General features: G+C 38.0%; 1 protein-coding gene across 4 annotated transcripts in view; it reads left to right on the forward strand.

The window, feature by feature from the left end:
- The window catches only part of INTS7 (integrator complex subunit 7), a 79,309-nt gene that overhangs the window by 12,774 nt on the left and 39,660 nt on the right, over positions 1-26,875 (forward strand). For all 4 annotated transcript variants that reach the window (XM_068985693.1, XM_068985695.1, XM_068985694.1 and 1 more), the window contains 3 exons: positions 6,495-6,541; positions 10,921-11,120; positions 11,692-11,814. In XM_068985693.1, the coding sequence (XP_068841794.1) occupies positions 6,495-6,541; positions 10,921-11,120; positions 11,692-11,814 (370 nt within the window). The remainder of the gene's footprint in view (positions 1-6,494; positions 6,542-10,920; positions 11,121-11,691; positions 11,815-26,875) is intronic.

Consider the following 26,875-nt stretch of genomic DNA (forward strand, 5'->3'; position numbering starts at 1 on the left):
TTCTTTTTCACAAATTTCTGTATATCCTGCTAGGAGCAAGTTTTGATTTATAATCAGGTGACTAATGAATTTTTTAATGTAAAAATAGCATTTATATTAAGAGCCTCTGCTAAATTTGGATAAGACTTGAAATAGTTAATCACCAATGATCTTTCTTTATAGTTTAATTATATGCTTATTCATCTCTTCAGCTGCTCCTATCAAACCTTCAGTATTCCAGGATTATTCATTGGAAAAGGAGATTAGAGAACATAAACTGTGTGTTCTTTTATTTACTGATTGAAAGTAGTAGGTGAGACAGTAAATGAGGAAGAGAAATATCTAAGTAAAGACGATCCCTATTTGTGCTTTTGAAAATTGGCATTTTTTTCTTATTGAGAGTCATGGGTATTGCAAGAACTTTTTAAAAATTACTTTTATTGGTTAAGATTTATAGCTGGTGAATATTTATCATCTGATCACCACTGTCAAGGTGTGAGTACTTTAAATCTGTCCAATTAAGTGTGTACTTGGAGTAGCTCTAAAAATAGTTTTCTAAATGTAGATGATAAATTTGTGATTCAGTATTAGAATTTGCTTATGAAAATCATTTTTGGCTCAGTTTTTCTCATGTCTTATTATCAGAAGCTTATTTTATCAGCTGTGGAATTCCTGATCTATCTTGGAAAAGATAAAGACTAAGTAACATAGGAACAACATGATTCTTCATTTATAGAATTGATGACCAGTAAACATTTAACAGTTTAAACATAGAAGCAGTTTTTAACATACCAGGCTTCAATATGGTATACTTGTGATTTGTGATGTTTAAACATACCAAATTAGTGCAATAGTTAAGTCTGAAGTATTAGAGTGTGAAAATCAAGAAAATACACCTTTTCCAGATTAGCATTTACCATGGGAAGTTCCATGGACAGAGGAGCCTGGTGGGCTGCAATCCATGGGGTCACAAAGAGTCAGACACAACTGAACAGTGCGTGCACTTCCCTCAGAAATGATGACCTGGTTTGAGATCAGATATCTCAACCAGTACAGATGGATTTTTATCTTAGTATCTTTATTAGTTTTGGATCTTAGCGTAGTTGACCAAACAAAGGCTTTTAAAATTGGTTTAATCCTATTTCTACCTGTCTGCTACCATAACCACAGGTAACTTGTTCTAAGGGTGTGCGTGCTCAGTTGTGGCCAGCTCTTTGTGACCCCATGGACTATAGCCTGCCAGGCTCCTATGTCCGTGAAATTTTGCAGGCAAGAATACTGGAGCAGGTTGCCAATTCCTTCTCCAGGGGATTTTCCTGACCCAGGAATTGAACCTGTTTCTTTTGAATCTCCTGTATTGGCAGGCGGATTCTTGACCGCTGTGCCCCCAAAAAGGTTTTAATTGTTAAGAGCTAGTCCCAGAGGATGAATTGCAAACCCAAATGACTTCAGGAACCTGGGAGGCATTGTCAAGCAGAGTGGTGACCTCTAGTGGTCACTGGTGGACTGGAATGTGCACACCATCTGAAAGGGTAACTGCTCCTGGGTACCAGCTGACAGTGATGGTGTAGGAAATATGACCAGTGTTGTCAGATCTGAATTTGGGGTGGGAAGAAGCTGGAGAATCAGATTATTCTGTAGTCTCAGTGAATGAGACTATGTATTCTTTTTTTTTTTTGAGACTATGTATTCTTAACGTATTTTTAATGCTGCCATTAAGAGTTTTTAAAAATATTATTAGACCAAAAAGAAGAGAAAACTCCAGGCTTCAAACTTGCAGTTTATTGACCCTAGAGGCCCATAACAGATTTTTAAATTTTGCATTTGTTAAAAAAGTTATTTAGTTAGTTAAGAAATACTTAGTGAATATCCATCATGTCCAGACTCTATTCCAAGCAGCAAGAATACAGGAGTGGAAAAGATGAATGCTCTGTTGCTATGTAAACCCACAGTAGTTTCAGCTGCTCACTAATGTTACAGAAAAATAAAGTAGTTTTATCATTATGATGATGACCTAAGCAAGCTCCTTAGGTAGACTGATTGGGGATAGCCTCCCCGAAGAGGTGGCATTTGAGCTGAAACGGTCCTGAAGAAGAGGCAGCCATCTGGAGGAAGGATATTCCAAGCAGAAGGAATAACAAATATAAGAGCGCTCTGAAAGGTGAACAGGTCATCTGTAGATACCTAATATACCTCTTGCCTTGTACCCAAAAGACATTTACAGCTTACTTTTTCTTATTGAATATAAGGCTGATATCAGAGCAGTAATTTTCAAACTATTTGGTATCAGAATCTCTTTACACTCTTCAGCATTATTAACGTCCTCAAAGAGCTTTTTATGTTTATATAGATTACATCGATTGGTATTTACTGTATTAGAGATGAAAATGCCTAAACTTAAAATACATTATTAATTCATTTAAAGAATAACAAATTCCTAATGTGTTGACACAAAAATATCTTTATGAAAATATTTTTCCAAAACAAAAATCAATTTTGTGGGAAGAGGGACATTGTTTTTTACGTTTTGACAAATCTCTTTAATGTCAGGCTGGATTGTCACATCTGGTTTTGTATTCACCATTTCTTTTACAATGTGATGTTTTGGTTAAAGTATATGAAAAAATGCCAGCCTCACACAGATACGAAGTTGAAAAAGAGAGGAGTATTTTTAAAGGTTTTGTAGGTAATTATGCTTATTTTTCCTTGGTCTCTTAACGGAACTAGAAAATTGTTGGTTCATAAAAGTTAGTTGCAATGTGAACTGTAAAACCGTGTCAGTGAACATGTACTATTACATTGAAATCCGTTGGCATCCCTTACCTATGTGTGGTTTTATAACTTAGACATTGGTCTTTTGGGAAATACTGGTTCACTCTGTTAATGCAGGTCTACCAAATGTTGGCCCTTTCCTTTGTAAAATATCAAATTTGTTGTTAAATATCAAAGGATCATATTTGTTGTTATCACGACTGATCTCATCAGGAAAGGCTTTAAGTATTAAGCTGTCAAGCTCATGGTGACAGATAGAAGTTTTCTGAAGTGCTAGTTTTTGTTTAGAAGCTAGGATTGGCAAAAAGTTTACCCAGTTATTTTTCTTAAAGTTACATGCTTATTTTGTTTATCTCTTTAGAAGATACCTGCAAATAGCCATTTCTGAATAGTTATGGAGTTTCAAGAAAAAATGGCTAGTTCATCTCATAACTCTAAGGATTGCATGGCGCTTACCCTGCAGACAGCCGCTGTGTAATTTACGTGTACTTTTCATTTTGTCAGAGAATGTTAAAATAATATCTTAATGGCAGAAAATATTTTATACAGACATCCATTGAACTGCAGAGCGAAAGTATTTCATGCCCTATGTGTCATGAATCGTGACTGAAAGAACAAAGTTTGATCATGTTACCTGTATCATCTTTCCTTACATATTATATAGTTTTCTCCCAAACATTCATGTTACTGATAACTTTTGCAACATTCAGTGTTATTTCAGTTGCAACACACTCAAAAGCGACGCCTTAGAAAATACTTTTCAGATATACAATATTTTGAAAATGGCTACTTTAAAATTTTATTTATTTATTTATTTAATTGAAGTATACTTAACAATGTTATTTTTAGGTATACAGCAGAGTATTCAATTATACATATATATATCTTTTTTATATTCTTTTCTCATATAGGTTATTATAAAATATTGAATATAGTTCCCTGTGCTATATAGTAGGTCCTGTTGGTTGTCTAGTTTATATTTATTTCGTGGTGTACGTATGTTAATCCCTAACTTCTAATTTATCCCTCCTCCCCCCTTCCCCTTGGTGACTACACATCTGTTTTCTATATCTGTGGGTTTATCTCTGTTTTATAAATAAGTTCATTTCTATCATTTTTTTTTATTCCATGTATTAGTGATATCATAAGATATTTGTGTTTCTTAATCTGGCTTATTTCATTTGGTATGATAATCTCTGGATTCATCCATGTTGCTGCAAATGCATTATTTCTTCTTTTTGTGGCTGAGTTATGTTCCATTGTGATATATACCACGTCTTCTTCATCCGTTCATCTGTTGATGGACATTTAGTTTACTTCCATGTAAATAGTGCCGCAGTCAGCATTGAGGTGCATGTATCTATTCGAGTTATGTTTTTCTCCGAGTGTATGCCCAGTGGTGGGATTGCAGGATCTTAGAAAAGGCAGAGGAACCAGAGGTCAAATTGCCAACATCCGCTGAATCATGGAAAAAGCAAGAGAGTTCCAGAAAAACATCTCTTTCTGCTTTCTTGACTATGCCAAAGCCTTTGACTGTGTGGATCACAATAAACTGTGGAAAATTCTGAAAGAGATGGGAATACCAGACCACCTGACCTGCCTCTTGAGAAATCTGTATGCAGGTCAGGAAGCAACAGTTAGAACTGGACATGGAACAACAAACTGGTTCCAAATAGGAAAAGGACTACATCAAGGCAGTATATTGTCACCCTACTTATTTAACTTATATGCAGAGTCACTTCACTTCAGTCACTTTAGTTGTGTCTGACTCTGCGACACCACATCATGAGAAACGCTGGGCTGGAAGAAGCGCAAGCTGGAATCAAGATTGCCGGGAGAAATATCAATAACCTCAGATATGCAAATGACACCACCGTTATGGCAGAAAGTGAAGAGGAACTAAAAAGCCATTTGATGAAAGTGCAAGAAGAGAGTAAAAAAGTTGGCTTAAAGCTCAACATTCAGAAAACAAAGATCATGGCATCTGGTCCCATCACTTCATGGGAAATAGATGGGGAAACAGTGGAAACAGTGTCAGACTTTATTTTGGGGGGCTCCAAAATCACTGCAGATGGTGACTGCAGCCATGAAATTAAAAGACGCTTACTCCTTGGAAGAAAAGTGATGACCAACCTAGATAGCATATTGAAAAGCAGAGACATTACTTTGCCAACAAAGGTCCGTCTAGTCAGGGCTATGGTTTTTCCAGTGGTCATGTATGGATGTGAGCGTTGGACTGTGAAGAAAGCTGAGCCCTGAAGAATTCGTGCTTTTGAACTGTGGTGTTGGAAAAGACTCTTGAGAGTCCCTTGGATGGCAAGGAGATCCAACCAGTCCATTCTGAAGGAGATCAGCCCTGGGATTTCTTTGGAGGGAATGTTGCTGAAGCTGAAACTCCAGTACTTTGGCCACCTCATGCGAAGAGTTGATTCATTGGAAAAGACTCTGATACTGGGAGGGATTGGAGGCAGGAGGAGAAGGAGACGACAGAGGATGAGATTGCTGGATGGCATCACTGACTCAATGGACGTCAGTCTGAGTGAACTCCGGGAGTTGGTGATGGACAGGGAGGCCTGACATGGTCAATTCATGGGGTTGCAAAGAGTGGGACACGACTGAGCGACTGAACTGAACTGAGTGATGGTAGCTCTGGTTTTAGTTTTTTAGGGAACCTCATACTGGTTTCCAGAGTAGCTGCACCAATTTACCTTCCCACTAACCTCCTCCACACCCTCTCCAGCATTTATTATTTGTAGAATTTTTTGATAAATGGCCGTTATGACTGGTGTGGGGTGATACCTCATTGTATTATAGTTTTGCTTTGCACTTCTAATAATTAGTGATGAGGGGCATCTTTTCATGTGCCTTTTGGCCATCTGTATGTCTTCTTTCTTCTTTGGAGAAATGTCTATTTAGATGTTCTGCCCATTTTTTTTTGATTGAGTTTTTTGTTTTTCGATATTGATCTGTATGAGCTGCTTGTGTATTTTGAAGGTTTATCTGTTGTCAATTGCATTGTGTATATTTTCTCCCGTTCTGTAGGTTGTTTTTGTTTTTGTTTCTTATGGTCTCCTCTGCTGTGTAAAAGCTTTTATGTTTAATAGGTCTTATTGTTTATTTTTGTTTTTACTTCCATCTTGCTGGCAGACAGCTCCAAAAAGATATTACTGCAGTTTATGTCAAAGAGCATTCTGCCTGTTTTCCTCTAGGAGTTTTATGGTATCTGGTCTTACATTTAGGTCTTTAATCTAAAAATGGCCACTTTTAAATAATTTGGCTCTACCCATATTTCCCACTGCATTTCTACTGCTTCATACTTACTCTGTTTTTCTAAAATTCAGACTATTTGTTGTATATTTTATTGTTTAATGATTAGCTTGTGTGCCAAAAGCTTTTCTTAACTGAAAGTGTGTCCTAAAACACTGTAGACTGAGATAGTGACCTTAAGTATTTCAGACAGTGTCGTTCAGTAATGAAATGGCAACAGTGCTCATAAATCAGAGCATCTTTCCTTGAAGATCATGTGGGAACAGTGTTGGCAGAAGCCCACTTGCTTTGTGGAGTTTTGGTTTTGGTTGCATTTCTTTCCCCATCCCCAGCACCTGACCTTAGGAATATTAGTTATGATTTGGAATATTGCCTTTCTCCTGTGCTTACTGTGTTCTATATAAGTCCTTAGAAAACTGAAGCAAATTTAATTTTTTTTTTGGTTTTAAAGATTATACTGTTTTCTCTTTCCCAAGGGATTTTGCTGTAGGAATCTGTAACAAAATCAGTGAAATGATTCAAGGTATGTATTCTTCATTTGGTGTTATGAAGTGACTTAATGGTACTCATACTAATAATAGCTACTAACATTCATTAAATACTTACTATTTGCTAGTCACTATTCATTCATTTATTCATCCAAATAATGCTTATTAAGTGTCTTCTAAATGCCAGAACTATTCTAGGAGCTTAGGATGCAATACTGCACAAAGTAGAGTCCTTGCTCTCGTGTAACCTGCATTCTAGTGGTGGAAGGAGTGCCAGCAACAGATGAGTCAATTTATGACACACCAGGTGCTATGGAAGAAAGGTGAGGTAAGAAGGATAGTCCCTAGAGTCCATGGCAGGATGGAAGGGGTGATGTTTCTGTTTTATATCTCTTGATCAAGGAAGACTTCTGATCAGGTGATACTTGAGTAAGAAATGCGTATTTTTAGGGGGAAAATATTCTGACCAGGGGGAAAACTCAGAGACTCTCTTCACTCTGCTAATATGCCTCCAGTATCTTCCAATTTCTACTAAACCCAAATCCAAATTGCTTACTGTAGCCTACAAAGCCGTATTCTAATCTCATCTTCCGTACTGTGCTTCCCATGTATTACCCCATTTACTCTCATAATAGTCATAAAAGAAAGCTCTGGGGTTACAGCATTGCACAACTCTAGAGAACACGACTTCCTTTGTATTTTTCTAAATGGTGTGTCTTTGTATTGTGTAATTTGGCAGACTTGAATAGGTAATACTCTTTTATGGAAAAGGAAATGGAGTCATAGTAAGATCACTTAGTTGAAGACCAAGATACAGTGATTGAGCTTTCTCCGGTTTCCCTTTATTCCTTTGTCTTTCCCCACTACCTCTAGAAAAAGGCTGCCTTGCAGAAAGCTTTCATTAGAAGCAGCATCACTCATTTATTGAGCAGGTTTTTGCTGAACACCTGCTGTATCAGACAGCATCTCAGCAGGAAACAGGTCACACTTGAACTACTGTAATTCAAGTAGGGTTTAATGAAGGAGCCATTTACAAAGATGTGGGCAGAGTAAACTAGAGGGAATGACGTTGTCCTGCACTGTCTGAGCTGCAGGGGAGGAAGTGCTTATCAGAACCTGGAGTCACATCCAGAAGGCCACTTTGGAATACTGACCTTCAGGGTGATGCGACTTGATGTGACCCTGCAGAGGAGCCAAGGAATAAATACACTGACCTGACCTGAACTTCCCATCTGCTGGGGCTCTCCACACAGACAGGGTAGATAGCAAGGGAGTTGATGAAAGCTATACAGGTAAGCCTCCTAGGATGCTGAAGGATTCTGTGTAACTTGAGTGGTGTGTATATATGAATATAGATACAGGCATATGTAGAATCCATTAATGTATATATTTAAGATTCATTTTTGTTCCTTTAGTTTTATCTATACAAAATTAAAGTAAAGGGACTTAACCTGATGGTCCAGTGGCTAAGACTCTATGCTCCCCGTGCAGGGGCCTGGGTTCAATCCCTGGTCAGGGAACTAGATCCCACATGCTTCAACTAAAGAGCCTGCACTGCCAAATGAATAAAAATAAGTTGATTCATTAAAAAAAATTAAACAGGAATTAGGAAGTACAGAGAGAAAAGGAAAAAAGCAATGGGGTAGAAATGGGGGTGGGCTTCCCTGGTGGCTCAGATGGTAGAGAATCCACCTGCAGTATGGGAGACCTGGGTTCAGTCCCTAGGTTGGGAAGATCCCTTGGCGGAGGGCATGGCAATGGTGGAGGGCCCATTCCAGTATTCTTGCCTGGAGAATCTCCTTGGACAGAGGAGCCTAGCGGGCTAAATTCTATGGAGTCACAAAGAGTTAGACATAACTGAGCAACTAAGCACAGCACAGAAGTGGGGGCAAGGTAGAGGAAGATTGAAGCCCAACATACAGAAGTGGCAGGTGAGTCTGAGGAATAAATATCCTTAAATTTTCAGCTGCTTGTGTTTCTACGAAGTAGAATTTTGAGTCTCCCTAAACATGACTTAGCAGCTAAACAACAACAAAACCTTCAGTAAAGATGTCTGCAAACACAAAGAATCCTCTGACTGCTGGCCTGAGAATAGGCTTGCAGAGGAGAAGGGAGGGATATGAGACGGAAGTCTGCCGTGGGGAAGCTCTTAAGTAGGAACAATACTTAGGAAACTTTGCAATGATCCAGTCAGGAGGTAGTGGTAGAAATGAACCAGTGTGACAGCAGTAAAGGTGGAAAGACTGTCAGATTTGGTTTATATTTTGAAGATAGAAACCAACAAGATTTGTTAATAAATTTGGATGTGAATGTGAGAGAAAGAAGAGAATCAGGAAAGACTCCAGGGTCTGAGGAGCTGTCATGTTTTGAAATGGGGAAAGTTTTGCATGGGCAGTTTCATAGTAAAGATCAGAAGTTCTCTTTGTCCCTGTTAAGCATAAAGTACTTCTGAGATAGCCCATTGGTGATGACCAGAAGGTAATGGGACAGAAGGTAATAACCAGAAGGTGATGGGACATATGCATCTGAAATTCAGGGAGTGGGAGTGAGAGGGGAGGCAGTCTTTAAAAGCAAATAGCTGATTGCAGAACCCATGGGATTATATCAGCTCACTCAGGGAAAGTACACAGGAGAAGAAGATAATTTATTAGCAACCCCAAGGAATATCAGAAATTAAAGTGTGGATAGAAGAATACAAAGAGATTGAGAAAGAACAGCCAGAGGAAGGACAAAATCCAGGAAGAGTGAAAAAGCAAAAGCCATTGAGAAAGAGTTCAAAGATAGAATGGTCTTGCAAATGCATTCAGTAACTTAAGGATCAAAGCAGCCATAACACAGGCCTGATCTGACCCTGCACAGAGAAAACCAGGGAGTAAATACTCTGGCATTCTTCTCTCTCCCATCTCTTGGGGGTGCTTTGCTTTGGCTAAATTTGAAGAGTGGCCAAACAGTAAGGGAGTCGGTTGATGTAAGCTACTGTTGGATGTTGAAATGTCATGTATTCACACTAAGAGTTATTCACTGTGGCAAAAAGCACTCATCAGCAGAGATAAATTAGCTTTTGGCATATAAGTAGGACATTATGATTGACAGTTTTTTGTTTACTATCACCATTAAGCCATGATGTAGAAGCAAAGACTTTCTGTTTATTTAGCTCCAGTGTTGACAAGAAAAGATGCTTTGGAATCAGTTCTCAATGAAATTCCAGCTGTGGATGCTGTAAAGAAAGGCAATGCTGCACAAAGTTCAGAGAACTTTGCAACTGCTCCATACATAGTCTGTTCACATTCTGATCTTAGTGTTGAAGGAAATAGTTTGTGTATATATGTTCATGAATATGTATATGTTTTGGTATGCTATGGGAAGAAAGAGGCAGCAAATATGACTGCTTTCTACTGTGCCTTTTAAGGATATTTTCTACTATCAGCCTGTAATTTAATAATCACCCCCAAATCAAGATAAATACTTTCAGAAAAAACTATTGAACTTGATTACCTCTAATATAGTATTACATAAACATAATATATATAAGCATAATATAAATTTAAACATAATACTAGTGTACTATTTGGGCTTCCTGGTGGCTCAGGTGGTAAAGAATTCACCTGCAATGTGTTTTTGTTTCTTTAGTTCTATCTACACAAAATTAAAGTAAATTAACGGAATTAGGAGATATAGGACTTCCCTGATAGCTTAGTTGGTAAATAATCCGCCTGCAATGCAAGAGACCCCAGTTCAGTTTCTGGGGTGGGAATATCTCCTGGAGAAGGGATAGGCTACCGACTCCAGTATTCTTGGGCTTCCCTTATGGCTCAGCTGGTAAAGAATCCACCTGCAATGTTGGAGACCTGGGTTGGATCCCTGGGTTGGGAAGTTCCCCTGGAGAAGCAAAAGGCTACCCACTCCAGTATTCTGGCCTGGAGAATTCAATAGTGTCACAAAGAGTTGGGACACCACTGAGCTACTTTCACACTCAGGAGGTACAGAGAGAAAGGGAGAAGAGCACAGGGTGGGAATGGGTGTGGGCTTCCCTGATGCCTCAGGCAGTAGAGAATCCGCCTGCAGTGCAGGAGACCTGAGTTCAGCCGCTAGGTTGGGAAGATCCCCTGGCAGAGGGCATGGCAATACTGGAGGGCCCACTCCAGTGGGTTCGATCCCTGGGTCTGGAAGATCCCCTGGAAAAGGGAATGGCAACCCACTCCAGTATTCTTGCCAGGAGAGATCCTATAGACAGAGGAGTCTCGTGGGCTACAGTCCTTGGGATTGCAAAGAATCAGACATGACTGAGCAACTAACCATTGAGTGTGCTATTTGCTTTTAAATAGTCATTTTGCTAATGGAATCAGACCTTCTGAATCTGAGGTATTATCCAGGATGAGGGTCAGAAATCTCTAAGCGTTCTTTCCATGTCCAGGTCTAGCCACGCCAGTAGACTTGAAGCTGAAGTTGATCCCCATCCTGCAGCACATGCACCATGACGCCATCTTGGCGTCCAGCGCCCGTCAGCTCCTGCAGCAGCTGGTCACCGCCTATCCTTCCACCAGAATGGTGATAGTCTCTCTGCACACTTTCACTCTGCTTGCAGCTTCATCTCTGGTTGATACGCCTAAGCAGGTAGTTTCAGTTTCCTTTAAACTTCCTTTTTCTTCAGTAAACTTGCCTTTTAAGTATTAATATGCTAAAAAATAAGTAAGTAACCCATAAGTTTTGATAGTATTGAGATCCCTTTCTCTGATAAAGATCACAGAAAGTTTGATTTCCTTTTGCTTGTTCTTTTCCCTCTTTGTATTCACAGTATTAATTCTTGGGAGTCTTGTGAAAAAAGAGGTGGTAGTGAGGGTACAGAGCAGAGCATGGAGTTGGTGCAGTGGGGAGGAAGATTTGAGTTCTATTCTCAGGGCTGATTCTTGGAAGTCTTATAAAAATTAAATGAGGTGGAGGTGAGAGTAAGTACATAGCAGAGCAGGGAGTTGGTGGGTGGAAAAAGGAAGAGTTGAGGGTTTAAGGCCAGGTCTTGCACTAGAACCTTGAAAGTTAAGTGAAGGTATATTTTTATACAAGAGGAGAAAGGCCCAATTTGAAATGAGCCGTATCTCAAATCTGAAAGTTTCACGAAACTACAGTGCATCCCTAATGATAATTTCAGTGATGATGTCACTCATGGAATGACTTATTTCCTTTATAGATTCAGCTTTTATTGCAGTATTTGAAGAATGACCCTAGGAAAGCAGTAAAGAGACTTGCTATTCAAGATCTGAAATTACTTGCCAATAAAACACCACATACTTGGAGTAGAGAAAACATTCAGGTATGTAGAACTTCAAGCATCATTATTTTATATAGAAAAATAATATGATGTTGTCATAGATCAGATTGTTTCACTTTACATTTTTATGTTATTTTTGTCTTCTTAAATGTTTGAATATGGAAAATTGCTAAGAGTATTGTTGATATTTATGGCAAAAGTTAGAACTGGCCAAGTAAATATATAAAAATTCTTTATTATTTTCCCTTTACTTTTTTCCCAGTTTTATTGAAGTATAATTGACATGCAGCACTGTGTAAGTTTAAGGTATACAACATAACGATTTAACTTAGAACATCATAAAGTGATTATCTCAGTAAGTTTAGTGCACATCCATTTGTGTCTATCTCATATAGACACAAAATTAAAGAAAAAAATTTTTAGATTTGCTTTCTTAACTAATTTCGTGTATAACTTACAGCAGTGTTAATTATATTAACCATGTTGTACATCACATCCCTAGTACTTACCTATCTTATAAATGGAAGTTTGTGCCTTTGACTGCCTTCATCCAGCTACCTTCTGCCTCTGGTAACGACACATCTCATCTTTTTCTGACTGAGTCTGCGTGTGTGTTTCTTTTCTTGCTTTCGATGTATAATTGAGCTAGAACGCTGTTAGTTCCTATTGTGCAATGTAGTCATTTTTTTCTATTCATTTCAAAATGATCACCATGATAAGTCTAGTTATGATATGTCACCATACAAAGATATTACCTAGTTACTGGAAAGCTTATATCCTTTAATGTTTAGATTTGTTGTCGTTCATTAGACTTATCTCTTAGTTTCTTTTTTAATTATCCCATAGCAGCACCATGGCTAGTTGAGAAGCCCTGTTAAGTTGTTCATTTTATTCCTGTCTCCTTTACTCAATTTAGGGAGAATGGTTTTGGTGCTGGCTATGATTTATTAGAGAAGAGGTAAAGCTTATTTCTCCTTTACACACAGAGGAAAAGACAGTCTTAAGTTTTCTTTTGTAAATACAAGAGAAGATCTCAATCTTTAGACTTTTAATGTGACATCTTTTATAGCATTTCTTAGGTTACATTGATGTTTAATATTTTTCTCAAGGTACAACCCTGTTTTTAAATGCTGCTTAAAGTGAAATGGAAGATTCTTAAATTCAATCTTTGTTTTCATGGATTTTATTATTTCTTGGTATCATCATAGCTACAGTGTAACAAAAACTGCTGAATTTCAGATTATGAAAACTGAGCTGCTCTTTTTTTTTTGTTTGTTTTGTTTTGCAATTTTCTAAACATGTCTCAGCGGGCTTCCCAGGTGGGGCTTGTGGTACAGAGCCTGCCTGCCAGTGCAGGAGACATAAGAGATGATGGTTCAATCCCTGGGTCAGGAAGAGCCCCTTGGAGAAGGGATTGCTACCCACTTCAGTATTCTTGGGCGTCCCTGGTGGCTCAGCTGGTAAAGAATCCACCTGCACTGCAGGAGACCTGGGTTCGATCCCTGGGTTGGAAAGATCCCCCGAAGGAGGAAATGGCAACCCACTCCAGTATTTTTGCCTGGAAAATCCCACGGACAGAAATGCCTGGCGGGCTACAGTCCACGAGGCCACAAAAAGTCAGACACGACTGAGCATCTAAGCCAAACATGTTTTAATATATTATGATTGATAGTTGGCAAATATCCCAAGAGATGAGGACAGTTATTAGTATTTGCACTTAATAGATGAGCAAATTAGGATTCAGAGAGATTTAATATGCTTAAGAGAGCTTCTTAAGAGGGCTTAATTAAGAATTTAATTAAGAGAGCTCTGTCCTCTGGTACTTTTTTCCTACTAAACAGGAAGAGAATGTGCTTGGCCGCTTTAAGGAACCAGACCCAGTGAAAGCACTGTATTAGTCCATCTCATTTCTTTCCTTATTGTGAATAAATCGCACACACACTTGAAGAATGTATATTTAATAGTTTAAATAATAATTGTAAGTCAAAGCCCATGTAGTCTCCATCAGCTAGAAATAGAACACTGCAAAAATCACAGGACCCTACTTCCCTGAATGTCAGGTCCATGAATCAAGGCGAATTGGAAGTGGTCAAACAAGAGATGGCAAGGGTGAACGTCGACATTCTAGGAATCAGTGAACTAAAATGGACTGGAATGGGTGAATTTAACTCAGATGACCATTATATCTACTACTGCGGGCAGAAATCCCCCAGAAGAAATGGAGTAGCCATCATGGTCAACAAAAGAGTCCGAAATGCAGTACTTGGATGCAATCTCAAAAACAACAGAATGATCTCTGTTCATCTCCAAGGCAAACCATTCAATATCACAGTTATCCAAATCTCTGCCCCAGCCAGTAATGCTGAAGAAACTGAAGTTGAACTGTTTTATGAAGACCTACAAGACCTTTTAGAACTAACACCCAAAAGATGTCTTTTTCATTATAAGGGACTGGAATGCAAAAGTAGGAAGTCAAGAAACACCTGAGGTAACAGACAAATTTGGCCTTGGAATGCGGAATGAAGCAGGGCAAAGACTAATAGAGTTTTGCCAAGAAAATGCAATGGTCATAGCAAACACCCTCTTCCAACAACACAAGAGAAGACTCTACACATGGACATCACCAGATGGTCAACACAGAAATCAGATTGATTATATTCTTTGCAGCCAAAGATGGAGAAGCTCTATACAGTCAACAAAAACAGGACCAGGAGCTGACTGTGGCTCAGATCATGAGCTCCTTATTGCCAAATTCAGGCTCAAATTGAAGAAAATAGAGAAAACCACTAGACCATTTAGGTATGACCTAAATCAAATCCCTTATGATTATACAGTGGAAGTGAGAAATAGATTTAAGGGCCTAGATCTGATAGATAGACTGCCTGATGAACTATGGAATGAGGTTCGTGACATTGTACAGGAGACAGGGATCAAGACCATCCCCATGGAAAAGAAATGCAAAAAAGCAAAATGGCTGTCTGGGGAGGCCTTACAAATGGCTGTGAAAAGAAGAGAGGCCAAAAGCAAAGGAGAAAAGGAAAGATAAAAGCATCTGAATGCAGAGTTCCAAAGAATAGCAAGAAGAGATAAGAAAGCCTTCTTCAGTGATCAATGCAAAGAAATAGAGGAAAACAACAGAATGGGAAAGACTAGAGATCTCTTTAAGAAAATTAGAGATACCAAGGGAACATTTCATGCAAAGATGGGCTTGATAAAGGACAGAAATGGTATGGACCTAACAGAAGCAGAAGATATTAAGAAGAGGTGGCAAGAATACATGGAAGAACTGTACAAAAAAGATCTTCACGACCCAGATAATCATGATGATGTGATCACTAATCTAGAGCCAGACATCTTAGAATGTGAAGTCAAGTGGGCCTTAGAAAGCATCACTACGAACAAAGCCAGTGGAGGTGATGGAATTCCAGTTGAGCTGTTTCAAATCCTGAAAGATGATGCTGTGAAAGTGCTGCACTCAATAGGCCAGCAAGTTTGGAAAACTCAGCAGTGCCCACAGGACTGGAAAAGGTCAGTTTTCATTCCAATTCCAAAGAAAGGCAATGCCAAAGCATGCTCAAGCTATCACACAATTGCATTCATCTCACATGCTAGTAAAGTAATGCTCAAAATTCTCCAAGCCAGGCTTCAGCAATACGTGAACTGGTGAACTCCCTGATGTTCAAGCTGGTTTTAGAAAAGGCAGAGGAACCAGAGATCAAATTGCCAACATCCGCTGGATCGTGGAAAAAGCAAGAGAGTTCCAGAAAAACATCTCTTTCTGCTTTCTTGACTATGCCAAAGGCTTTGACTGTGTGGATCACAATAAACTGTGGAAAATTCTGAAAGAGATGGGAATACCAGACTACCTAACCTGCCTCTTGAGAAATCTGTATGCAGGTCAGGAAGCAACAGTTAGAAGTGGACATGGAACAACAGACTGGTTCCAAATAGGAAAAGGAGTGCGTCAAGGCTGTATATTGTCACCCTGTTTATTTAACTTCTATGCAGAGTACATCATGAGAAACGCTGGACTGGAAGAAACACAAGCTGGAATCAAGATTGCCGGGAGAAATATCAATAACCTCAGATATGCAGATGACACCACCCTTATGGCAGAAAGTGAAGAAGAGCTAAAAAGCCTCTTGATGAAAGTGAAAGAGGAGAGTGAAAAAGTTGGCTTAAAGCTCAACATTCAGAAAACGAAGATCGTGGCATCCGGTCCCATCACTCCATGGGAAATAGATGGGGAAACAGTGGAAACAGTGTCAGACTTTATTTTGGGGGGCTCCAAAATCACTGCAGATGGTGACTGCAGCCATGAAATTGAAAGACGCTTACTCTTTGGAAGAAAAGTTATGACCAACCTAGATACTATATTCAAAAGCAGAGACATTACTTTGCCGACTAAGGTCCGTCTAGTCAAGGCTATGGTTTTTCCAGTGGTCATGTATGGATGTGAGAGTTGGACTGTGAAGAAGGCTGAGTGCCATAGAATTGATGCTTTTGAACTGTGGTGTTGGAGAAGACTCTTGAGAGTCCCTTAGACTGCAAGGAGATCCAGCCAGTCCATTCTGAAGGAGATCAGCCCTGGGATTTCTTTGGAAGGAATGATGCTAAAGCTGGAGCTCCAGTACTTTGGCCACCTCATGCGAAGAGTTGACTCATTGGAAAAGACTCTGATGCTGGGAGGGATTGGGGGCAGGAGAAGAAGGGGACGACCGAGGATGAGATGGCTGGATGGCATCACGGACTCGATGGACGTGAGTCTGAGTGAACTCCGGGAGATGGTGATGGACAGGGAGGCCTGGTGTGCTGTGATTCATGGGGTCGCAAAGAATCAGACACGACTGAGCGACTGAACTGAACTGAACTGCTTCTTCTTCTCACATGCTTCTCCCTGATCAGAGTCTTAATAACCACCCAAAGGAAACCACTCTTGACTTTTGTGATAGTCACTATTTGCTCTTCATAGTTTTACCATCTGTGCCTCCCTAAAAATACCATTTAGTTTTGTGTTTACTGCTTTTGCTTAGCATTGTACTGATAAGACTCGTCCATGTGGCTGCATGTTTTTTTCCTTTCATTGCTATTCCGATGTTCCTTGATGTCATTGGGGAATTGGGTCTAGTACTCCCTACTGGATACCAAAATCCTCAGATGCTCAAGTTCTTTGTATAAAATGAAGCAGTTTTTGCATATACCTATGTATATCCTCCTATATACCTTAAATCTAATCTCTAGGTTACTTATAATAGCTAATACAATGTAAATACTATGTAAGTAGTTGTAAATACAATCTAAATGCAGTGTAAATAGTTGCCCTTTCCATGCTCTGAAACAGTTAAGAGCTTTGACATAAAAATTTTCTGTCTTCTGAGGGTATAGCTTTATAAGGGCTGTAAATCGGTCTGAACCTGGACCTTCTTCCAGGAATAGCATTTTGAGAATATTTCGTATTCCTTACATGGTTGTTACCCTGTTGAGGCTTTCTAGCTCTTCTTGAATCAGTCTTGATAATTTTTTTTCATTTAATTTTTTTTTGCAGATGCATTCGTATCAACATAAGGAGAACCTTTGTAATTTGTAGTATGTCTGTATTTAAAATGTTATCTTTATTTTATTCTTACTGTTGTGTTTGTGTTTCCCTTTTCTTTATTAAACGTGTCAGCAGCATGGCTTTCTTACGCCTCAAGTGGTTGGTACATTTATTTTTATTCTTCTGTTTAATAATGGAAGCACTTAAGGCTATTAATTTTCATCTTAGTGCAGGTTGGCCACATTCCATAAATCGCAACTTTTAGTGTTCCCTTTGCCATTAATTTGAAGTACACTTTTTAAGTCAGATTTACTGTGGTATAATTTACTCACTGAAACTTTTCCAGGTATACAGTTCTAGATATGCAGTTCGAGTTTTGATAAATCTATACAGTCGTGTAACCACCACCACAGTTGTGATATAGAACATTTTTCAGATCACTCCAAAAGGTTTCTTCAGGCCCCTCTGTAGTCAGTTTTTCGCCTAACTCCTGACTACCGCTGAACGGATTTCTAGCCCTATGAGTTTGCCTTTCCAAAATCTAAATGGATTTATATAGTATGTAGCCTTTGGGGTATGGTCTCTTTGGCCTAGCATAATGCTTAACATCATTCATCCATATTGTTACGTGAATAGTTAGTTCATTCCTTTTTACTGCCAAGTAGTATCCCAGTATATGAACCACAGTTTATCTGTTCACAACTTGATGGACATTTAAATTGTTTCCAGTGTTTTTTTTTTCTAAAATTCCTGATGTACAGACCTTTGTAGGACATTATTTGAGTAAATACCTAGAAGTAGAATTGCCGGGATGTGTGGTAAATGTATGTTTAACTTTGTAAGAACCTGCCAAATTGCTTCCTATAGTAGCCGTACCATTTGACGTAGTCACCGGCAATGTCTGAGTTGTGGTTCTGTACCCTTGCTTGCACTTTCTATTGTATGGTTCTGCAGTTGTAGCCTTTTGAATAATTGTGTAGTGGTATCCCATTGTGGTTTTAATTTGCATTTCCCTGGTGACAAGCGGTGTTCAACCTTTTAGTCTTGTCATCACCAGATCTCTTCTTTGGTGAAGTGCATATTCTAATCTTTTATGGTTTAAGTTTTCTTCTTGTTACTGAGTTCTCTCTATGTTCTAGATACAGATTCTTTATCAGATGTATATTTTGCAAATATTTCCTGCCAGTATGCGCCTTTAATGCAGAGCCTTTAAAATTTTTTTACTGTGGTAAAAGTCACGTAATATAAAACCTACTATTTTAACCGTATTTAACTGTACAGTTCAGGGGTACTAAGTACATTCACACTTTTGTGCAACTATCACAATCATCTATTTCCTAAAGTTTTCACCTTTGTAACTGCGTCTCTAATATAGTAAATATCTTTTGAAGATTTTTGTTTTGATGAAATCTAATTTATCATTTTTTATTCCTTTTTTTATCATTTTATTTTTGTGTTTTATCTAGGAAGTCTTTACCTAACCCAAAGTCACAAAGATTTTATCATATATTCTCTTCTAGAAATTTTAGTTTTAAGTTTAATATTTAACTCTATGTAATCCGTTTAGAGTTAACTGTTGTGCAGTGTAGCAGACCTGGGTTTGTTCCCTGTGTCAGGAATATCCCCTGGGTCCCCTGGAGAAGGGAATGGGTACCCACTCCAGCATTCTTGCCTGGAGAATTCCTGGACAGATGAGCCTGGCAGGCTACAGTCCATGGGGTCACAGAGAGTCAGACTTGATTGAGCGACTAACACTTTCACTTTTCGTCGCATATGGTGCAAGGTAGGAATCAAGATGTGTTTGGATAGCCGTGTGTTCCAGCACAATTTGTTGAAAAGACTGTGCTTTCTCTTTGAGTTACCTCAGCATCTTTGTTGAAAATCAGTTGACCTTTTCTGTATAGATCTGTTTCTGGATTCCAGTCTGTTCCTTTGGTCCATGTATGTGTTCTTAAGCCAAGTAGCACACAATTCTGATTTCTGTAGCTTGAAATCTATAAGTCTTGGAATCAGGTGGTGTGGATCCTCTAACCTTTGTATTTCTTCTTTGTTTTGAAAGTTGTAAGTCTTTTGCCTTTCCTTTCCTTGCCTTGAATCAATTTGTCAATTTCTGCAAAAAGTCTGCTAGGATTCTTTCTGTTCGGCATTTGCATCTACAGATCAATTTGGAGAGCGTTGACATCTTCATAGCACTGAGTTTTCTGATCTATGAACATGGCACATCTCTCCATTTATGTAGAGCTTCCTCTCTTTCTCATCAGTGGTTTTTAGTTTTCAGCAGACAAATTTTGCACATATTCTGTATGATATTCCTAGGTATCTCATGGTTTTTGGTTATATCCTCAGGTTCCATGTCTACAAATTCAACTAACCCCAGACTCAAAAAAATATTAAAGGAAAAAAATCCCAGAAAGTCCCCCAAAGCAAAACTTGAATGTGCACCTGCAAATTTGCCAGCAACTATTCACATAGCGTTTACGTTGTATTAGGTATTGTAAGTAATCGAAAGATGATGTAAAGTATATGGGAAGATGTGCACAGGCAGCTTATATGCAAACACACCACTTTAGAGAAGGGACTTGAGCATCTGAAGACTTTGGTATCCACAGCAGCGCAGGGGGTCTTGGAACCCCTGCAGATATGGAAGGTTGACTGTATTTTAAGTCATTTCCTTGCTTTAATTTCCTTGAGAGCCGTTTTGATTTCCCCTTAGGCAATGGAATTAGTTTGGTTTGCATCCATTGTCTCATATAGATAAAAAGAAAAAACAAATAAATTTTTTTTGCTTGTGAGGGTGACTCTTAGGATTTCCTCTAACAGTGTTCCTGTGTGTCACGCAGCAGCATTAGCTATAGTCACCATGGTGTGCATTACACCCCTAATACTTACTTATAACTGGAAGTTTCTGTTTTTAAAGTGATAAGCTTTTTATATTTGTTGATGGAATTTTTGTTGTTGCTAACCTCTTGTTCAGTTCAGTCGCTCAGTTGTGTCTGACTCTGCGACCCCATGGACTGCAGCATGCCAGGCCTCCCTGTCCATCACCAACTCCCGGAGTTTACTTGAACTCATGTCCGTTATTAATTCCTGATTTTAAAGTTTCTTTGCAGCCCAATGTAGGGTCACTTTTTATTAACAGTTCATAGAATTTAAAAAGAAGGTATGTTTTCTATATAATGTAATATATTAGATAATATAGATAAGTATATAATATATATGTATTATGTATTGATATTATATATTATTAACATTTATTTCAGTATAAAACCGTATGAAATCTATATAGTCAGATTTACCTCTTTGGACTTAATCTGAATCTTTTTTAGTAGTATAACATGCATGACTTATTTACAGTTATTGATGTAACTGAGTTTTTTTTAAACTTCCTTCCTCTTATTTTATACTGTTTATAACATGTCCTTTGTGTTTCTTTAGTTTCATTACTTTCCGTTGTTGTTTTGATCAGGTTTTCTTTGTTTATTCTCTAGTGAATTAAAGAGACTTTGACATGGTAATTAAACATTATTCTTACTCTGCCTACCTCTATACTTAATATATTAATGTTAGAACTTGTATATTTCTATTCAGAATGCAAAGTATGGTGGTTCATATGTTGCAGATTTTGGCAGACTTAGGTACTCTTTTCTGCTCCCCTTCATTCCCTCCCCTTCCCTTTTGTGTTAAGATAATCTGGAATTTAAATACCAGTTACTGTTTTTTCTTTAATACTATGTAATTTCTTTTTTGTAGTAATTTTTTTCATAATATTTCCATTAAATTTCACAACCACATGAATGGTCACTTAAGTGTTAACTGTTTTGTTGATTTCACAGCTTACTAGTATTTCTTCAGTATACCCCATGTTCTCTGGAGTTTTTTGTTCTGATTTATCTCTTTCTTGTGGCTCTTTTCATTAGTTGTTTTTAATTGAAAATATGTATTTTTGAATATTTGTCTCTCCCACAAAGAATTTTTTCCTGAAACTTGATTTTAATTAAATGGATATGATCAAACGATTGTTTTTTCAAAGTGTGGTGTATTTTTTGAAAATATTAAAATAGAGCAGGAGAGTGTTCTAATGATTTAATCTTTACAGAGTAATAGCTTGTTGATTTCAAATTTGAATTTTGCTCTTAGTCACCAAGAATAATTATTTTTCTTCTAGGTCTCCCTCTTCTTTCTTCATTCTTTCCTTTTTTCTTCCTCTTAGCCAGTATTAGCTCTGGTTATTGTTTTTTGAGTTTTGGTATTTCCAATGCAAATTGAATCTGTTCTATTGCTACTTTTACTGGTGTCTTGGTAGATATTATAATTTCCACCCGTAATCAAATATTCCAGCTGTAAAAGAAGTACCTTCATTCTGAATGTTTTAAAAACCTGAAGGAAGGAAGAGCTTAAAATCAAGGCCCAAGAATGGTGTATTCTTGTTAAGGTTGTCAAAAATAAGTTCATAGGAACAAAGAAAGTTTTTCACATTTATATTTTTCTTTGGGTTTTTTAAAAATTTATTTTTAATTGGAGGATAATTGCTTTACAATATTGTTAATCTCTGCCATGTGAAAAGTGAAAGTGTTAGTTGTTCAGCTGTGTCCCACTCTTTGCAACCCCATGGACTGCACATATGATGGGGAGGGAGGGGAGGACAGGGAAGCCTGGCGTGCTGCAGCCCGTGGGGTTGCAGAGTGGGACACAACTGAGCGACTGAACAACAAGAGTGTCTTTGACACAGTACTTTTATTTTTAATTGAAGTGTAGTTGACATGCAATGTTATGTTAGTTTCAAATGTATCCCAGGGATTCAACATTTAAATACTTTATGAAAGGATCATCACGATAAATCTGGTAACCACTTGTCCTCATTCAGGGTTACTGTAGTATATTCACCAGATTTCTTATGCTGTACCTCACATGCCGTGACTTTTTTTTTAATGACTGGAAGTTTGTGCCTCTTAATTCCCTTCACAGAGTATTTTTCATGTGGCATTTCTCTTTAAGGATTATAAACTGCCATGCCTTTCTAGAACACATCCCTGGTGGCCAGTCCCATCCCAGAGTAGAGGAGAAGCCCCCACTTAGGAGCTGACCCAGAAAACAGTAAATCAGGACAGAGCCTCAGCTGAGCAGTGAGTTAAACCAGCCTAGAGAGAGAGAAATCCAGACCAGATAGGCAGTGACAATAACAGTGGTGGTGTGTGAGAAAGGGCGCCTTCATTTGAAGAATTAGATTTTTCCTTTTGGTTGATATGAAAAACAGTCCTGGTAAGAACAATTTTGTAATAGGTAACATCCTTGAAAGAGAGACTTGAACCAGAGTTTATCATTGAAATGTGATTGATGGGCTATCTCTGGGGAGCTTTGATGAGCTCAGTTAATTACTACTTTGAATTAATTGGACCTTTAAGACCAATATGTCATTACAGAGAGCATTTTAGATATCCAGTACTGTGCAAAGTGACACTAATTAGCAGATGACGTTGGAAATAATTCTAAGATTTTCTAATGTTTTGTTCAGTTTTTTAAATGATAATTTTTTCTTCTTTAAAACTTTTAGTATCATCTTACATAACATGTCTCTCTTACCTACTTGATTATTCCAAAATAATCGTTCTGTTATACATAGAGCATGTCATAATACATAATTTTGAATTTGTATAAATACAGGACATAGCCTCTGGGGCTATTTGATTGAGAATTTTATTCCTAGATACAAACAGTACAAGCAAACCAGTTTAGGCAATAAAAAGTGGATAAGTGGAAGTAGTCTCAGTATTTGAATAAATAAGTTATAACTGTAATTTACCTAATAACAATCACCATTTTTAAAAAAAGCTTTCTTTTGAATTTCAAAAAAGCGTCTCTATCTGCTGTATTTCTTCATCCTCTACTCTGTCTGTAACACACTTGGATATAATTCTGTCCCCTGTTCCTTTGCTTAGTTACTTAAGATCACCATTGTTCTTAATGCTAAACCCAGAGCCTTTTTCTGCCTTTCCCGGCTTTCCTTTGGGTCCGTATGACACCGTCAGCCTCTCCTTTCTCTGGCTTCTTTGGGCCTCACTGTCCTCACTTGCTCTTCCCACTCTCTGAACTGCAGCTTCTCAGGATTCTTCACTGCTCCCTTTCCTCAGAGTTGAAGTTTTTGAGTTGAGTTCCGTCTACGTGCTTTCTTCCATTTATTCTCTGCCCCTCTGAGGGCTTCCCTTAACCTCAGCCGTCACATCCTCTAACAACTGAGTCCACTTCTGAGCTCAGTTGCTCTCCAGCACAGTAGCTTAAAGAGGTTGTGAGTGCTTTTTTGTCTCTCGGTAGCTGTTTGATCTTACAGATGCTATATGTCACCTCCTCTTATATTTTAAATTTCACTTCCTTTCTTTTAGTGCCAATACACTCATGTGTCAAAATTCAGATGCTCTAAAAGGCTATCTGGACTTCCCAGGTGGCTAGTGATAAAGAATTTACCTGCCAGTGTAGGAGACACAGCAGACGCAAATGTGATCCCTGGGTCTGCAAGATCCCCTGGGGAAAAATGGCAACTCATTCAGTTTTTTGCCTGGAGAATCTCATGGACAGAGGAGCCTGGCAGGCTACAGTCCTTGGGGTTGCAAAGAGTCAGACATGACAGAGCACAGCACACAGCAGTAGCAAAAGGCTACATATATAGTAAAATATTTCCCACCTTTCTGCCATCCACTCAGCTCCTTTGCCTGGTGGCAGCCAGTGTCTAATTTCTTATATGTTTTTCCAGAGATATATAAATTCTGTGTAAATCTTTACTGCCATTTTACAGACAAAGAAGTTGAGACTCAAAGATTTCAATAATTGGCTCAGATCATGGAGATGGTAAGTGGCAGAGCCAGAATTCTAATGCAAGCCTTCCAGTTAAAAATCTGCTACATCTCAGATTCCAAATGCCCGGTGGATCTTGCTTTTTGGATTTCACATCTCCTCCTATTTTCTATTCTTACGCACGTGTTCATTTATCCACGTAATTTCTTAGTCTTTGTAAATGGAACCAATGTTCTCTGGCCATCAGTTTTGAAATGTTGTGATAGTAATTGAATGCTTCTTGTTCATTGCTCGTGCCTCAAGTACAGTCTCCTTCCAAGTGTCTCTCCTATTCATCCTCTATTCTCCGCTCCTACCCCTGGGTTCTAGCTCAGGCCATCACCAGTGGTTGTCTGATTGCTGCCATAAACTACAGGATGGCTCCTTAGCTCTCAACTTTCTTTGTTAACTTGTTCTGTTTACCATTGCCAGAATAATCTTCCCAACACTTTAGATGACATTATTCCTCTCCAGTGGCTTCATTTTTTCTTTCTCATCCTGTTTAAATTATTCTGCCTAACTTTCAAAGCCCTCTAATCTGGCCTAAATATTTCTCTCTCTTAGCCTTCATCCCTTTTGGATATATCTCCTCTTACCACAAATAAGCACTTCATATTCTGGCCTTATTGCCCCAGTTCTTGTTTATATCACCTAGACTGTCTTCCCTTCCAAAAACCTACTTTGTGTCTCAAGTCCATTTCCATGCTTTCCACAGTAGTGTTTGCTGCTGATGGTGTTTTTGTTATTAACTAAGTTTTTCTTTGAATTGAAAAAGTATTGCATTCACATGATATATATATTTTAAAAAAGTAGTTCATAGGTGCACAGTGAGCAAAATATAAGTGTCTTCCATCTCTTCCCTCAAGTGTCCTCTGTAGAGGTGATCACTAGTTTCTTAGGTATTCTACCTGAATTTCTTCATCCACATGCAAGCATGTGTATGTTCCATCTTTTTTCTGTACAAATGAAAATAATACTCTATGCATGTTAAGAATTTTTTATCACTTAAGAGTATATCTGGGAGAATATCTCATATTAGCACACAGATCTACTGTATTCTTTTACCAACTATGTAGTTCAGTTCAGTTCAGTTCAGTCGCTCAGTCTTATCCTCTCTCTTTATTCCCAGTACTCCATCAGTGGAAGTTGGAGTTGCTTCCAGTATTTTTACTGCTGCTGTTTATATTGCTACATTGACTAGTTTGTTTAAAAGAAAAGAAAAGTTGCCTTTGTCTACATAGATTTCCAAAAGAGGAATTTAAGGGCTCGACAGTGTTTTCTATTTAATGCCAGTTACCAGTCAAGGAAATTTACACCCTTTTCCTTTCTATCAGGGCTTCCCAGGTGGCTCAGTGGTAAAGAAACTGCCTGCCAATGTAGGAGATGGGGATTCGATCCCTGGGTCATTAAGATCCCCTGGAGTAGGAAGTGGCAACCCACTCCAGTATTCTTGCCTGGGAAATCCCATAGACAAAGGAGCCCAGTGGGCTACAGTCCATAGGGTCACCACAGCTGGACGTGACTTGGCAGCTGAGCACACACACACGCACCCTCTGTCCACAGTGTGGTAGAGTGCATTTCCCCATACTGTTTGCAGTGTTATGTATTATTAAATTTTAATCTTGGCCAATCAGATCAGTGAAAAACAACTCTAATTTTAATTTAAAATTTTAAAATTATGAATGAAGTTTTAAAACGTTTGTATAAATTTTTTCTGTGAACTACTGATTTTTCTTTTTGGGTTGTTTGCCTATTTATTAGTAAGAACTTTAATATAAAGATTATTAGACTTTTGTTGACTTTACATGATATGAATTTTTCTTCCAGTTTTGTCAATTATCATTTTACGTTTTCTTTTGCCTTGTTAACTCTTCATACTTTTATAGTTTCTTTTGATTTGCCATAAAAAAACAAAAAAGAATCAAGTTTTATTTTTTCCAGGTGACTGGCCAGTTGACCTTGAATTGTTTATTACCTGGTCTCTCTGATTTGAAATACCATTATCATATATTAAATTGTTTGTGTAATGGAGTCTATTTCTGGGACCAGTTCTCTTTTGATTTCTATGAAGTAGGAAAAATTTATTATATTTCTTCAAATTTATTATATATTTTAATGTTTGATAGGACTTGTTTTGTCTGTCATTATACTTTGTCAGAATGTTCTGCATATTTTCTGATTTCTATTTTTCCATATGATCTTTAGATAAAGGTTATCTAAGTTCTCCCCTCCCTCCAGTATTTTGTTGACATTTTTACTGGGGTCATATTAAATTTATTGTTTAACTCTTTGTGAAATTTAATTTTTTATTGTTTCCCTAGTCTTTCAGTTTTGTTCATCTTCTGAAATTTGGTGAGAGAATGGGAATTAGTTTAATTTAACAGGACAGTTATTTGACCATATATATATTGTTACAGAGTTATAAGAGTAAATATCCAGGATAAGCCAACAGTCACTAAGCCAACACTGACATATTCAGGGTTAACTGCAGTGAAAGGAAAACTAGCATCTTGATTTTAGCAATACATCAGAGCATCTAGGTAAGGAGTAAAGGAAGTGACCTGAAATGGCAAAGAACAGAGAGACAGCCCACTCACTTATTAGCTAGATAGAATGCTACACTCTCAATTATTTTTAAATATACATATGTGTATATATATATATATATATATATATATATACACACACACACATATTCATTTATATTCAGCTAATATTCATCTCTTAGATAAGGTAAATATG

Source organism: Capricornis sumatraensis, chromosome 14, assembly GCF_032405125.1.
Source record: "Capricornis sumatraensis isolate serow.1 chromosome 14, serow.2, whole genome shotgun sequence".
NCBI lineage: Eukaryota > Metazoa > Chordata > Mammalia > Artiodactyla > Bovidae > Capricornis > Capricornis sumatraensis.